Source organism: Xylocopa sonorina, chromosome 3, assembly GCF_050948175.1.
Source record: "Xylocopa sonorina isolate GNS202 chromosome 3, iyXylSono1_principal, whole genome shotgun sequence".
Classification (NCBI taxonomy): Eukaryota; Metazoa; Arthropoda; class Insecta; order Hymenoptera; family Apidae; genus Xylocopa; species Xylocopa sonorina.
Window position 1 is genome coordinate 14,017,725 of NC_135195.1, and position 15,306 is coordinate 14,033,030.

At 47.4% G+C, this 15,306-nt stretch overlaps 2 protein-coding genes across 4 annotated transcripts in view; one reads left to right on the top strand and one right to left on the bottom strand.

Annotated features, from left to right (window-relative positions):
• The window catches only part of LOC143433623 (deoxycytidylate deaminase), a 38,365-nt gene that overhangs the window by 5,903 nt on the left and 17,156 nt on the right, over positions 1-15,306 (top strand). The window lies entirely within an intron of this gene.
• Positions 34-13,546, bottom strand: LOC143433555 (growth arrest-specific protein 2). 2 transcript variants are annotated; one of them, XM_076910914.1, is made up of 8 exons: positions 13,223-13,546; positions 7,253-7,377; positions 6,987-7,128; positions 5,002-5,248; positions 4,531-4,792; positions 3,593-3,718; positions 3,281-3,367; positions 34-957 (listed from the first exon to the last, which is right to left on the bottom strand). In XM_076910914.1, the coding sequence occupies exons 1-8, from the start codon at positions 13,437-13,439 to the stop codon at positions 886-888; spliced, it is 1,278 nt and encodes a 425-aa protein (XP_076767029.1). In that variant the 5' UTR covers positions 13,440-13,546; the 3' UTR covers positions 34-885. The 2 variants fall into 2 exon arrangements, with proteins under 2 accessions (XP_076767029.1, XP_076767028.1); XM_076910913.1 differs by lacking the exon at positions 34-957 and having other exon boundaries at positions 2,360-3,367.

Consider the following 15,306-nt stretch of genomic DNA (forward strand, 5'->3'; position numbering starts at 1 on the left):
TTTCGTGCATCCTAATCGATCAAATTGCGGATGTCTGAGATTCGTAATTAAATATTTTATTGCTCAACAAAATATAACAATTAACACAGTAATATCGTATTTAAATCAAGTAAAACTAACGTTATTAGCGGCGTATATATATGTGTATATATATATACGTTATATGAAATACACGAACTGATTACAGGCTATATAGTTTTGTAGAAGCATTTTTCGATTACTAACGTTAAGTAAACAAAAAAGTAGGATATACGACCATAATCGTATCACATTAAAAAATCATGAAAAAATAAAGGAAACGTGATTGCGATGGTATAGAAAACAACCATCGAATGAAAATCTCGAACATGGGGTACCTTACTTCTAACAAAAAAAAATCTGCACGACTCATAGTACAAAATAAATATAACCGACATATACAAAACTAAAGAAACGCATGACATTATTCTGAAATGAAAGATTTCGTTTAACAAAAAAAAAATACTTTCGAATACTCTGCGTTGAATTAAGCAGGTACGTGAAAACTTAATGGAACTATAGACATATACATACTTATCGAATAACACGTTTACAGTAATATAATATGGCGGAATCATTTTTCATTCGCGCGCAGCAATAATGACACTAAACAATACTCGTGAACTAAATTTGTCTCCATCGTTATGTTTGCAATACATCGTGTTTTACAATTTACAAATAAATACACTTTGCGAACACGAACGAAAAGAATACCTCAAACATGAGATACGTTACACACTACGCGTCGAATAATAATAATAATTTACGAATCAACGCTATGATACAAGAAAAGAAAAAATCAATTTTGACGAGGGTAAAGGGAAAGAGTCTAACAAAAAGAAGCCTTCGACGACAACGTCAATAGCCTCAACGTGCCGACTTTACTCGCCGTATATTTCTTTGCTTTGGTATCCCTTTGCACACTGTGCCCTTGCATTTCTGTGAACCGAATAAACACACACGATGTACTTTGTAATTTCATCAGTTACAATACGCGTCCATCGTCACTCCTTATATCCTACGTATTTATTATAAAAGTACAAAACATATATATTATGGCAGTTATCGTGAAGCATTTTGCGTGTTAGCCGATTTAATACGTATCGATTATGTGCCAAAGTGTAAGAATTATCGCCCAGGGTCGGTGGATATGACGCTGTCAGAGTAATATCAAAAGATATAACTTTCCTTCGATGACGAAGAAGGTTCAAAGAAGATTCACACTTTGAACCGTGAAATACAATAAATGCTATCGTAGGTAAAGTTTAGAAAGATACACGGTACAAAAATTGTATTTGTACTTACTGTTATCCTAATTGCAGTTGCTACAAATAATAGCTTCACATCTTTCGTTTAATGTAAAATAATAGTAATATAACTCTTTTACAATTTTTCAAAATAAAAAGGTAACATATTTGGATTATCGTTTTCCCCCACGATAGCATCCATATATAATCTCGTCTGACGACAACTTTCAAAAGTAATTCGTGCCACTTAATTGACACAGATGCTAACCGACCCTGTTATTCGTTACAATCTACGAGTGTCTTACATTGCTTACCGCGAGAGATATTTAAGTGCACTACGAGATTCGCCCCACTGCGGGCCGCAGCAATGACCAAAATATAAGTGAGTGATAATTATTGAATACTTAGAGTCAGCCCTCTTCTTGCCCGAAAAATAGATCATGATAACCCGCAGAGCTCGCGTTCGTCTTGTTAAACGAGAGTTTTAGGGGCTCGGAGCTCGTCCATGTCCGATAAAAGATTACCCTACGCTTTAATGGCTTGCATTTCTACAAAAGACGGAGTCGTTCGATCGGAAAGCACAATAATTTCCTGCGGCACTTTACTTAGCCCGACAAGCTCGATTTGAAACCTGTTACCTGAGTCCTTAATTGCACTTTCTTGTAATTACACGCATCGGCCGACTTCGAGGAGCCGTGGGCAGCGCGCGCTCGATTCCCCTTTGGTCGATTGCCGTTCGGCGCAAACGACATCCCGATAAGACCATTATCGCCCCCGGTGGCCGTTTCGACATAACCATTAAGAACTTTGGTCATTGCGGTCTTACGATCTACCTCTACCGGGTGCAGTTGCCCTACCGTCTGTTTCTGTTAGACAATTTCCAGACCAAGCGTCAATATGCCTGTAATCCGTGGAATGCGTAACACTTAAACGTTTAAAGGTCGCTGTACTTCGAAACGGGGAGCGTTTGAACCCGAACAGCGGAAGAAAGTACATGTATACTTTATACACGACACACTTTTTGTAACACGAACGAACGCAACGCGATACTCGGTAGAAGTGAATGCGAGAAAAAATTGGCAAGGTGAATATTGTGTGAAATTGACCAATAACTTTCCTCGAGGAGAAGGGGGCATATTAACACGCTTGTTAGGACGTGCGCGAAACATTGTTAGTGCTACCCAGCCGTTTATATAAGTTGTAAAAAAAAAAATAGTGCCATCCCTTGTATTACTTATGTATGGATGAAAGAGAGAGAGGGAGAGAGAGAGAGAGAGAGAGAGAAAGAGAGAGTGGTGCACCAGTTACCAGTGCTGGTGTACATGATTATCAAAATAGCGTAGGCGGAACGGAGACCTCGGGATACGTTCGCTGATAGTCCTTCGAGTGATCCCTCGATATCATCAACGCACCATCGACAGTGGTTGGAAAGAAGGAAGATGTCGTTCGTCGAATACACTACCGACCGCCATTACGGTCTACGTAAACTCAAGCATTCGACTACCAGTGCGGTGTATACACCCTGTAACTTCTACTGTTTCTACGATCGAAGTAAAGAACGTGGAATAAATATCAGCCATCCGTTTGACATGTCTATCACGCGTATGTTTCTAACTGTACGAAACGGAGTAACAGCAATATGAACGTGTAGCGGCATAATGAAAAAATCTCTGTATTGCTTACTGATAGCCAGACGTTTAACGGTTCCGCGGATCAGCGCGGTATCCCAATAACTTCTGGTGCTTGTACATGATCCGGGTGTAAAACACGGGACGAATCTTGGCCAGCCGCTCGGACTGGCCCGTCACGCGTGTCCCTCCAATCGCGCGAAACGGACTAACAGCGGTATGAACGTGAGATAGCGTGGGCTTGTAAACAGGCACTGTGCTTTTAGGCTAGCGGGCCGAGACGGATTCCGCCGGGGGGCTGCGATACTTGGCGCGAATTGGAAGAAAGTTGGTGTGCTTGTTGCCGTGGGGTGAAGGCGGCGTGCTCTCGCGGTTGAGGGTCCTCACCTGACAGGGGTCGTGCCTCGCCAAGAAATGCTCCAGCGTGTCCCAGCCACCGCCCACTCTGACCATCATGTGTCTCCCCTTCAAAAGCTGCGAACACGTCGGGCACCGTGGTCATTAGTAACCGGCTGCGAGCGTTCCGTTCTACGCGCAAACTTCGAAACGTATCATAGTTTTCGTTTCGTTCCAGCGAGTCATTAATCGAAAAAGCACCTCATTGGAAAACCTGACTACGCACCGATACATATTTCTCCATGTCACGTTATAAAGAGTGACAAAGTGACACTGCAAAAGGTAACGGAGGTGTATACGTACTCTGATAAATACATTTCGACCAGCGATATGGTACCGTCCTTCGCCAACCTTGCGCACCTTCAGCTTGGAGCACCTCTCGGAGGGGCACTGGCAGAGTCTCTGCACCGCTTCCGTGGCCCTCCTTACCTGAAAGAGAAGAACACGCGCGATTAGGTCACATCGTGGTTTCGAAATTATCGAAGCAAAAAATGGGAGCGACGTAATTTTACGTTACGCGCAAGTTCGGACGGACGAAGAGCGATCGACTGTCACCGCGAGATAAATCGGTCGGACGGGACGTGTCGCGCGGAAAGTCCAACGCGGAGGCCTCCCGGAACATCCGCCCAGCGGCATGCAGGAATCCGTCACGCGAGGATCCGATCGCGCGAGCGTGCAAACGCATACGTGAAAAAGCTTAAAGCGGCCGGGTTCGTTTGCATTGTTCCTCTCTTCCCTCTTTCCAGTGGCCGCCATTCATGGCGAACGTGACGCGATGCGAGTTTATGCGCGCGTACGGGGAAAATTACAGGCTCGTGGCCAATGTTATCTGCGATTACAACGGAGCAGCGGAATTAAGTCCTTTAGAAAACTGGCCGCGCTAATTTGAACCTTTGCCCGGTAGAATGTAGGCCTTGTTGCATAATTGGTATTCCAGGGTCGATGAAATGGAGGTAAAATGCATACAGGTAATACGGGGTGTGCATTGTTTAGTAGACAATAGGGTGCTCTAACGGTGCACTTGTTTTTTTGGATAGTTTTCGAATGCACAAAATGTGCATCCAGCAAAAGAAAAAAAAAGGAACGCAATAGCATATCTTTTGCTGAACAGTAAACGTTATACTTTGTGTACCAGATTAGATAACCGTAACCGTAAACGTGCAAAACTGGAGCAACGTTAGCAGAACACTTGTCTGAATAATAATTTTCTAGCGGGCGTAGAAACGGTTCGATCATCGTACCTTGCGATCGAGTTCCGTTATGGGGCCCGTGTGTTCCGGCGGCTCGGCTGGCGAGGGCAAAGGTGAACTCGAAGGCGATGGGAGCTCGTCCGGGTCCTCGGCGCTTCCTCGGGACCAATCGTCCTCCGTTGTGTCGCTGGGCACTCCGTCGCTGCCCGCGGGTCCGTTGTCGCTGACCGATCTCCTCATTTCGGGCTCGTGTGTCACACCTGTGGTTGGGTCCAGCCATCTCGTCGCCGTCAGCGCGACTTCCGACGCTGAGCTGTAAAATACAACCAAAATTGATCACTTCAAGTTCAATTTTTCTTGACTATATGAACGATACCATAACGATTTAATATATTGCAAAATAATATTATCAATCATCGTTACGATCTCCCGAGAGAGCTCTTGGTGCATCGATTGAATCGTATATAACAACCTCGTCAGGAGAGAAAATACTCACGAACGAACAAATCGAAATTGGCGTACCTGCTGTGTTTGATCTTCTCCGGAGGTGGCCTGGGCGTTGCGGTCGGAGACGGTGATTGAAATTGCCAAGAGACCAGGCTGCTGTGGGATATACCGCTATCGGAGAGGCAGTGCAGATCCCGTTCTTGTTCCGCGGCGATTTCCCTCTCGAGCTGCACGAGTCCTGGTGGTTCGACGGAGTATCTCGATGCCAGTCGAGACACCTCCAACAGGCACAGCACCACGTTCCGCGGTTGTCCGTGTAGAACTGGAAAATTAGATATCGTGCTTGTCAAGGAAGATCTATATCGACTCTCTGTAGCCGCATCTTCCTTTATTTATGGAACAATTAATTGCTACGAACAGATCGCATGATTTTAAACAGGTTTCTGTCTTGAATTCTTTTTGCTAACTTATCGTTTACTTTGGAAATTTATTACACTGAATTTCGTGGAACATACACTGTAGGGTAATCCACGAAGCTTCAAGGCAGATTACAAATGACTCTCTTTACGAGCGACTCGCATGTACTTAAAAAAAATGAAGATTCTATTTACAGAGCGGTGCTGATGACACCGTCGACCTTCTTCAACTCCCACAAGTGTAATTGATCAATTCAACCTACATTTCGAGTCATACCCCATTTATTTATTACAATGGGTCCACTTGGTGCTAATGAAATAGACGCTAGAGTGGTTACAATATAATTCAAGCTACTTTCTGCTCTACGAATACGTTTCTAAGATTTTTTTGATTCAAAGTTAAAATACGCGAATCCTTGATACATCGATCGACATAAGTAGTTCGTTTCAGGCTCATAAAAACGTCTTGACACGGAGGCGCGGACAAATATTCGTTCGCACTCGAAAAACAGTCGGCGCTTTTTAATCCATCTCGACCATTTCCTGGAGCCATTAGTTTTAGCTACAGTCCATCAAGTTCGTAAAAAGACAAAAGCTTTGTTACGCGTTAGAGGATTCGCGTCTCTAGCTCCACAAACGAACGTGACACGAAAATCTGCATTCCCGTGTTCCCGTTCCGGCGGAGGAGAATTTCAAACAGGAGGAGCTCTAGCGCAACAAACACAAAGAGGAGGAAAAGAAAGCACCGACATTATATTTGTCGCACCGTATCGAGCTTTGGACGCCAGCCGCGTTTTAATGTCAACGTTGGAACTATGTATTCAAGTTAAGCTTGAGCTGTCCATACTCTAAATAAGTATTACAGCACAAGAAGAATTCCACAAATTTACTGATTTACTTTTTCGAACTTTTTTTACGAAAAGAACTTTTTTGTATGCATCTATCGATCCTTTTTTTTTTACTAAATTGGTCTCATTTCTATTTCCGTAGAACGCACTGACGAAGCCTGTACAGAAAAAAATCCGAGGTACCCTGTACAATGCAAGAGCGAGCCACTTCTTTTCATCTCCGTCCAAGCGCCCAAGGGTGCGATCTCTAGCCGGAACCAACCCCTCCATCGCGTGGCTGAGCGAACCATTTTCACGTAACCCTGTACGCTCTCCCCGGTTCTCGTGGTTGAGTCACTCGCAGGGGCATGAATTTATTGTTCGCCACGGCATTCGAAGTCGGTCGCGCGCGCGAGAAAAGCCGCTCGCTTTCGTCGTTTCCGCCGCGAGGCGCGGTTAATTCGCGGCGATTACTCTCGCCACGCGGTCGCTTTTAATTTGCATACGCGCACGCAGCTGGCTACGTGACGTAATTGGCGGGATTTCGCTTTTAATCGGCTTGAACGCGGCCGAGAGATCCAGCCGCGACGAGGGAAATGCGGCTAATGAACGAGGCGGGGCGATTTCGAGGAATTAACAAGTTTGCGTAATCGAGGGTCAATTGTTCGGTTCGCCAGAAGTTACCAGTAGGTTTGTAAGACTTATTTGGAACTGGCGGACGCATCTTTCGAGGAGCCGTGCGCGATCCTCAACTTCGATACCGCGCTCTCTCGTTCGATTGAAAGTGTACGAGGGATTGTCTGAAAGAAATTCTTACCAAGATCGTCGCTCTCGAAGAGTAGGTTCTCGTGAACCCCCAGACGTCTACAGAATTGAATGAAGTTCTCCATATTGTCGCGGGAGAAGAAGCTGCGACGCGCTGCGTTCTCCCAACAACGCCCTCGTATCAGCGGTAGGGGCTGAAAAAAAAGAATGACGATCGTAAAAAGAATCTTGCTTGGCACTTGTTTGACGAACTCGACACAATCCTTGTATCCACTTATGGTTCAAGGATAGCCGTACAATAACCCAACGATTACGCACCCCTTTCGCTCTTCCGGCGTCAATCGCCGTCCTCGCCTTTTCCTGGATAACCCTCGCCAACCGGCACACGACCACGCCATTGTCCAACGCATCAAAGAAATTGTCCCCCGTTACGATTTCTGAGTCTGAAACACGAACAAGTTTATGTTTTTTACGCGTTTGTATAAAATTTCAAAATTTTGATGAACATCCTATTCATCATAAAATTCAAACAAATGTTTAAATAACATAATTATGTTATGTTCGATTAATATTCCCTCGTTGTTATTCTTCTACTCGCTATTATCGTGTATTACCCGTTGCCTAAATTTTCGTCGTCGTAACTCGAAGGCAACCTATTAATATCTTTGCACCGAAGTCGAGGTACTGCGTAAACGATCACTTGAAAGCAGTCGAGGGCATCGACGAAGTGGCGTCATTGTTGGAAACAATGGGGCAACCCCCGTCAAGCACTTCGCTCTAGTCGAATTCTTCCTGAACAACGGTAGGGTGACTTTAGCTTCGCAGCGGAATTTCCCCCGTTCCCACGGGTTCCTCGGGGCTCTCAAGAGCGTCGAGAGAAATTTAATTACACACTTTTATATCGTTTCAGTGATGTTTCGAGTTGCGGGACGGGTGGAAATTACTGGCTGAACCCGACGACATGAGACAACGTCGTGTCGTGCAGTTCGATCGATAGTCGTCGAAACTGATCGTAAATGTTACGTCGTACGACTAAAAAATTTGCTTCGACTAATTAACTAGGAAATTAGAATCAGAGTGTATAAGATAAGAAAGTTGATTTTAGAAATCAAAAATGTCCTAACCGCGAATAACGATGGAGCAGAGATCGAAAGATCGATACTGTCGTGAGTCGTCAGGAAGGATAGAGGTCTCCAGGATGACACCATCGACGCTGAACGTGAGAAACAATTCGATAGACCCATCACAGCTACCTACGGAACCGATCTCCTTTCTAATCGATCCAAACTCGATTCGATCTGGACTACCAACAACTCCTCGCGCCTACATTATACACGTACACATCCCTTCCTTTGGCACAATTCACGAATCAATGGATCCACGAAAACTCGAACGCTAGAAACTCGGTGGAGCCGTGCACGGTCAAGCGAGAAATGATCTCGCCAGGATACTCTCACGATGGACCGACTCTTGCGTGACTATACGAATCATTTCAATTTTGTTCGCCAGGAATCCTCAACAGCGAACAGTTTGTACATCGCCAGCCAGCCTGATGCATTCTGCGCAGAAATTCACTGGATGGAAGCAGATACGCCGCTCATCGTTCTCCCACGGCGGCGGATAGATCTCGAACGCGGTTGAATCTAAGGAAAACCCTGGGCGACACGATCCGTGCCACGTATGTATATAGATATAGCCAGGATACGATGGGAAATGGGAACTAGGTTGGGCTGACGGAGCGATAAAGCCTCGCAGATACGGATGGTAATGAGAACCAGCGGCGTGGCTCGTGACTCGACCAGGTAACAATAGGGTTGCACCCGGGGCAGAACGGCGAGGAAAAAAGCTGTTAACGGCCAGGCTTATGGAGTAAAGTCCATCACACGTTGCTCTCGGAGGGACGCGGGCGTGTGCGACTCGTACGTAGAGGGGCTCGCGTACACCGAAACCGTGTGCACACGTCGCTCGGATCTGGTTCGCGAATATCGTTCGCGTATGGCCTGGAGACACAATGGCGAATCGAACCGCGCTCGTGATAACGACGGCTGTTCTCGTAGGACGCCTAACCCTCGCTCGATCTTGCGAAAGATCACGGACGTGAGCGTATTTAAGTGCGAGCCGCGGCGACGATCGACAACTCGGTCACCCGGAACCGTGGCATGTGATCCATACCGTATCCAATTTGTGCTCGACGCACGGTGTCTTTTCGCTCTTTAACACCTTCGTACAAGCCTTCGAGCGGCTCGAAAGAGTCTCGTTCCAATTTCATCCGCAAATTCCGATAAGCGTTGCCAAAAGAAACGCGAACTACCGTGGAGATTCCATCGTGGCCTTGGCGAACTTTTATTATCGTCGTTCGGTAGAAAAGAAGAGCTCGTTTTATCGATAAAACCATCCGTCTTTCTTCCCGTCGATCTTAATAACGTGGAATAACCGCGGACACGTAGACGGTGACCCGCATTTTCTTTCGTATCCTTGGTACGCTACCCTTCGATTTGAACATTCGAGTGACCCCTTTAGCCGCGGCTGCGAGCCTTTTTCAGCATGTCCTGCCGATGTCGTCCTTGGCATTGTTCGATCGCCGCGTTTATTCGAACGCGATACATTACTGCAATAACCAGTTACCATAAAACACGCGGAGCGACGCGACAGCTTTTATTTCATCATCGACGCGTACACCCCGCGCGGTTTGGCACACGCTGTCTCTCCCCAAGCGGAGGAAAAAACCCGGTTACGCGATTGCATCTTTCGATACGGTATCGCGATCACCAATTCTATCGAAACATCGTGCAGAAATTATTCTCAAGTGCGACCAGTCGACGTTGAAAAAGATACGGATCTTCTAGAAACAGAATAAAAGAAAACTAAAACGAAAACACGATTGCTCCGCGCCACTCGACAGCGTGATTCACGGCTTCCTTCGCAACAACCCTTCTCGCGAACGACAGCCAGCGTCTCCACGATCCAGCGTGGCCCAGCACACGCGTGAACCGTGTCAGCTACGCGTACGTACGCCCATTATGCGTAACGTGGCTTCAGGTAACCGCGAATACGTGGAGAAGAAGTGGCACGAAGGAAGAGGGGTGCCCGGTCCGGCTTCCGGTTGAGTCAGACCCGGCGCAACTGCCGCAGACAGGGGTGTGGGTCGAAAGGTCCCGTCCTTTCGATATTACACGGATAATCGCGATGCAGGAAATTCGGCGATTCGCTGCCTGGCAAGTTGGACGAAGACGCACGCCGTTCCGACGCGTGGGTTGGATGCTTGCGGGGTTTTAGCCAGGATTTAATGAGCCTTCGGTGATTCACCGAGTGCCTGACACGTGTTAAATAGTGGATGATGAAAAATGGGGGGAGGCGTGTATCGTGTGGGATAGATGTTGATTGTTTCGAGGATATCTTATTTCACGCTGTTACAGCTGTTACAGCTGATTTCGCGCAATTAAAAATCACCAAAGTGAAATCGCGAGCCGCGTTCGTTTACCTTCTCGCGAGAAACGCTAATTGGAGCGACGTCCGTGGACGCACTCGGAATAATTCGGTTCAAACAGCAAAACGACCATGGTCGGTGGTTATTTTTTCCCCCGGCGGACACCCCGCGTGACGCTCACCCTCGCGCATTAAATTCCCCCCTCGATTGAATGCAGACAGGAGAGCTGACCGTCACGGCGCATTTCAAACGGTCTCCTCCGGCGAAGAGCGGCGCGGGTGGGTATGTGTGTGTGCGCGCGCTTCAATCGCATATGCACCGCCGGAACGAGAATAGTAACGACACGGCAGAGGTACCCCACACATGATTCCAAAGGCTGCCGACCTGTCTCCTTCTCCATCCCTATCTCTCTTTCTCTCTGTACGCGTGCGTCTCTCCGCATGCGTATGCGTGGAGCTCCGCAGCTTTGAGGCTGCCACGAAGAGCACCGTGTCGGTGTTATTGCGACGAGTTATAATTAGACGAATCTTACGAACCTCGATGTACATAATGCACGAGTATTTATGGGTTCTCGTGGTGATTACCGTTGTTATCGATCGTAAATGGCATTCGAGAGAAGTGCCTCCGATATCGATACGTACTCGCGAAGAGAGAGTCGCGATAGCGAGAGGTCTTCCTTGTTGGTTAACCGATTCGACTGGATCGAGAGACGCAACAACTTTCGATTAATTAACGTTAGATCGCGAGTAACCCTCGCAACGAAGGATGAAAATTGCTCGGGAACGAGATTACCCGCGAGAGCAAATTAATTACGGACGCGAAAGCGTCCTGGCTGGTTAATAAATATCCGGGGACCGTGTTTCGCGTGATTCCAAGTACACGATTCGCGGTTGTATTCGGAGGGACGACACGGTGCCAGTCGGTTCGTGTATTAGTCGTTTTTCTGCGAGAGGCCACGCGTGTCGTAATCCTTCATGGTGGTCCAGATCTTGCGGCTTGGGCTCCTCGAGGTCGCGCGAAACCGCGGCCGTCCACGCGCGCTCTCACCGAAATATATGGCAACGCGTCGCGAACACTTTGTATACGCGTGCACGCGCAATCGAACAACATTTTCGCACGGTGACAACGTTTACGGATTATCGAGGCGGGGATCAACGGAACGGCGGCTTGTTCCATTTCTGTTCGAGATATCGGATCCTTCGAGAAGATGGATCCGAACGCGAACTACCAATCGCCTCGACGAATTTAAACGATCGACGCGATTGTGTAAGACAAGAGATCGTATTAAATTTAACTCGTTTACGACTTTCGTCATTACTACACGCACAGTTTTTAAATATATCACGGCTCCAAAGTTGCTCTCTTTCTTTTTAAACGTCTTCGCTCTTTATTAGCGATCCTGCAATTATCCAATAAAAATTTCAGTTCAACCGAGCACATTTCGCCAACAGATCTCGACGGATCGTCAGAGATGATGGAAAAGTAGGATGGGGAACATCGTTATTTATTGGATACAGAATCGTAACTGTGTGTGACGATCGATAGATCGGAACGGTTCTATCTTACGCGTTGACTCGTATTGGAGCCGTATTAGGAAACTGCTGGCTCGGAAAGGCGGTCGGGCCAGTACTTGGATTCGAAAAAAACCGCGGACTCTCCGTGGATCGTTGATTTGTAAAAAAACAGGAACATTCACGACGGACTTCCACGACGACTTGCTGCTACTCTTTCTACCATTAAGAATAGGGAGAGCATATCATATAATATTTATTGAGAGGGTTGACTCCAATGTCAGATAAAACTAGTTTACTATTAGCGTTCAAATAAATTGCAATGCAAATGCTATTCAAATTTTGTAACGTTTTAAGAATTTCGCAAGGAAGGTCTTACCAGCCACTTTTTGTCGACTATACATGAATCTATCACGCGATATGACATCAACCATCAATCCTTATGCGATTTATTGAATCATTCATGCGCTCAACGATTCTAATCGATGCGGTCGAAATAAATTTCCATTTCCCTAACGAATTCCAATTTCATCGATGCAAATTATTCCGCCATAAATCCGGCGTCCCTGCCAACCGTCGCGCGTTTCATCCATCGCTAATTAATCAAATTCAACAAGAAAAACGTAGGTCGCGTCCGTTCCGAGACGCGTCCACTTCTTTCGCGTGGCCATCCGCGAAACGTGCGATAAAACGAAACAGGCCAAATGTTACGAATATCCTTTCCCACGTCGCGCCAGATGCGGACCTTTCGTGCCTCCCTCGAAACCCGCCCGTACGTACGCACTTCGCGTTCTATCGTGCGACAAACCAGCGTCCCCTTTAAGGCGAACTCGCATCGCGAAGGAAATACACGGTCTACGAGGAAAGAAGGCAAGAAAAAAAGAAAGAAAAAAAAAAGAGGAGCAACCGAGTGTACGCACGGAACTACTCCGATCCTCGTTACGTCACACCGATTCCCTTCTGCACCTCGTTACTTTCTTAACCGGAGACGCGTAAAAATAGAAATTCGCTCGCTAACGAGGAAAACTTGGAACATTCAAATTGCGTGCGCTTTTCTTTCTTCTGCCGTTCGTTACGTAAAGTCGCGAGTGCTTACGTGAACATCTGAAAAAGATCGATCGTCTCGGTGTTCTACCTCCGTTCAACCCTTACGTCACCCGTCCGAACATTATCCCCGAATAGCAAACTTCCATGCCACGACCGCGTTATTACATGATCCACTGCTTCGATATCTACCTCGGTTACCAACGACCGTCCAATAATATCGTCCCAACGATCCCCAAAACTACCCCCTCTACCGAATTGCCCCCCAGCCCCTGACAGCCAGTAGAAAATCAGACAGCTACTCACTCAACGTTTTATTGATCCAATCGGCGAGGTCCTCCTGCAACGGCAGCAACTGTCTGCTCTGGGCCGAGTGCAGACGCTCGTGGTAGAACTCGTACTCTTCCTCTTCCGGCGAGGGCCGGGGCACGTCGGCACGGTTGAACACGGTCACCGAGGACGGTCCCCAGCTGCTGCGATAACGGGTGTGCTGCGACGACGGGAATCGATTGGCGTACGACATCCTGAGCCGGGAAGGAGACGAGGAGTGTTACCGGTGGCCCGCACCGGCCCCTCTTTCTCGCGTCACCTCCTCCGTCCGCACCAGACCTTTCCTCTGTTCCTCTCCTTTTTTTTCCCCCCTTTTTCACTTGTTTTTCGTTTTCCTCCTATTCCCTCTCTCTCTCTCTCTCTCTCTCTCTCGATTTCCCTCTTTTTCCCGGCCGGCCGTGCCGCGTGCACTCCTCTTTTAGATGCGCCGCGGATTCCTCACCGGCTCCTCGGGACTACTGAACAGCCGCGGGTCTGCCGTGCGACGAGGCGCGTGTGTCGATTGCGCGAGCCTGCAAAAGCAAAACCGTCTCTGGTCTTATCGCGCCTTTTAGCCTTATCGTGTATACTTTTATACGCTATCGGATAGATGAAGTGGAAAGAGAAAGAGAGAGAGAGAGAGAGAGAGAGAGAGATGGAAGTCGGAGAGAAAAAGCAGAGAAAGGGGTATGCACGGGGTGGTGGTTGCGCCAAACATATTTCCAAGTCAACGTCACTTCGGGGCCACACCAAACCAAGAGTTCGCTATCGCATAGCGGCGATACAATAAGAAATAACGTCACCGAGTACAGTTATTTACCATTAGATAGCCGCTACTACGGCCTGACGTTAATTGGTAGCGCAGAATCGAGTTCTTAGGCGAAGGTACGCTGTAAATCCGCTGATACCAACTCGGGAATGGTATAAACGATCTTGATAAAACCGCGATTCGTTCGCGAACGAATAAGAGGAGATAGAATAGTATCTGTAACGTGGTACAGCGGTTAGTTGTAACGATCTCGAGAGATATACGCGAACGATACCGGAAGGCGCGTACGCGCTCTGCTCGTGGCTATAAACGAGGCAGGAGATGAGGAGGACCGCGAGACGCGAGTGACTGGCAGGAAGGGCAAACGTGCCTCGAGTACGTTTTCGGGAATGAATGGGTTTTATGTTACGCGGTGCTGTTTATAGGAACCAGGCCGGCAATGTTTCATAATAACCTTGAGAGGGATGAGACTGCAGCATCTCGACCTCGCGGTGGATGCTGCGGGCTTATTAAAAGGTTTAACGGTACCGCGTTCGCCTTCGAAGATCGTACGTATTGCCATCGACGTGTGCGTTCCTTCGTTCGACCTGATAATGGACTTTTAATTGGTCGTTTGAAATTTAGATATATTAGGCAATAAATTGTTAACGCGTACGCGCGAGGGATAACAATTAAATCCATGTTCGGGGCTTAGCTGAAGTTTAGACATTAACACCAACCATTCGTCGGCAAATCACGATGCAAGGAGTCGACATAAATTTTCAGGAGACTCGCGTGCACCGCGGTGACCACAAACGCCTCTGTATTTAAACGACATTCGACGCCGCCATTAACATTCATCGACAGCCCGTCGAGGGACGCGAGACATGTCGCGCAGAAGACTCGCGATTTTGCTGAATCTATCGCGTGGGTCTCGACACGATCGACCGAAGGAAATGGAAAAAAAGTACGACGGAGATGAGAAACGGGGGAACAGGCGAATGAAATCGTCGTAAATTCTTCCGCGCCTCCAAAGGAGGATGCTGTCGTCTCTGGTCATGCAAATCACCGCGTATATATATATTCCTAGAAACGAGGTTTTACCGTGCGAATGGATGAAACGGGAATCCGGATAACAGTGTCCGCGTTCGACGAACAAACCTACGCGTGTCCTTCGATATCGATCCATTAACGCACTGCTACTGTCTGTACGCGATGTAACGCAATCCGGTGTGAACAGGTGACGACTCGACCGCTTGTCCAGGTAACGATATTCTCCTCTCCCCTCTTCAATTTGTACGATTGCGTAAAAACTGCGATTCGTCAACGCAAC

What these genes read in the sequence shown, in the direction of transcription:
- LOC143433555 (XM_076910913.1), bottom strand. Translation starts at nt 13,439, where the DNA reads ATGTCGTACGCCAATCGATTCCCGTCGTCGCAGCACACCCGTTATCGC. An exon ending in TTGGATCAATAAAACGTTGA is followed by an intron (nt 7,378 to 13,222) that starts GTGAGTAGCTGT and finishes TTCGTGTTTCAG; the next exon opens with ACTCAGAAATCGTAACGGGG. An exon ending in CTTCGAGAGCGACGATCTTG is followed by an intron (nt 5,249 to 6,986) that starts GTAAGAATTTCT and finishes CTAATTTTCCAG; the next exon opens with TTCTACACGGACAACCGCGG.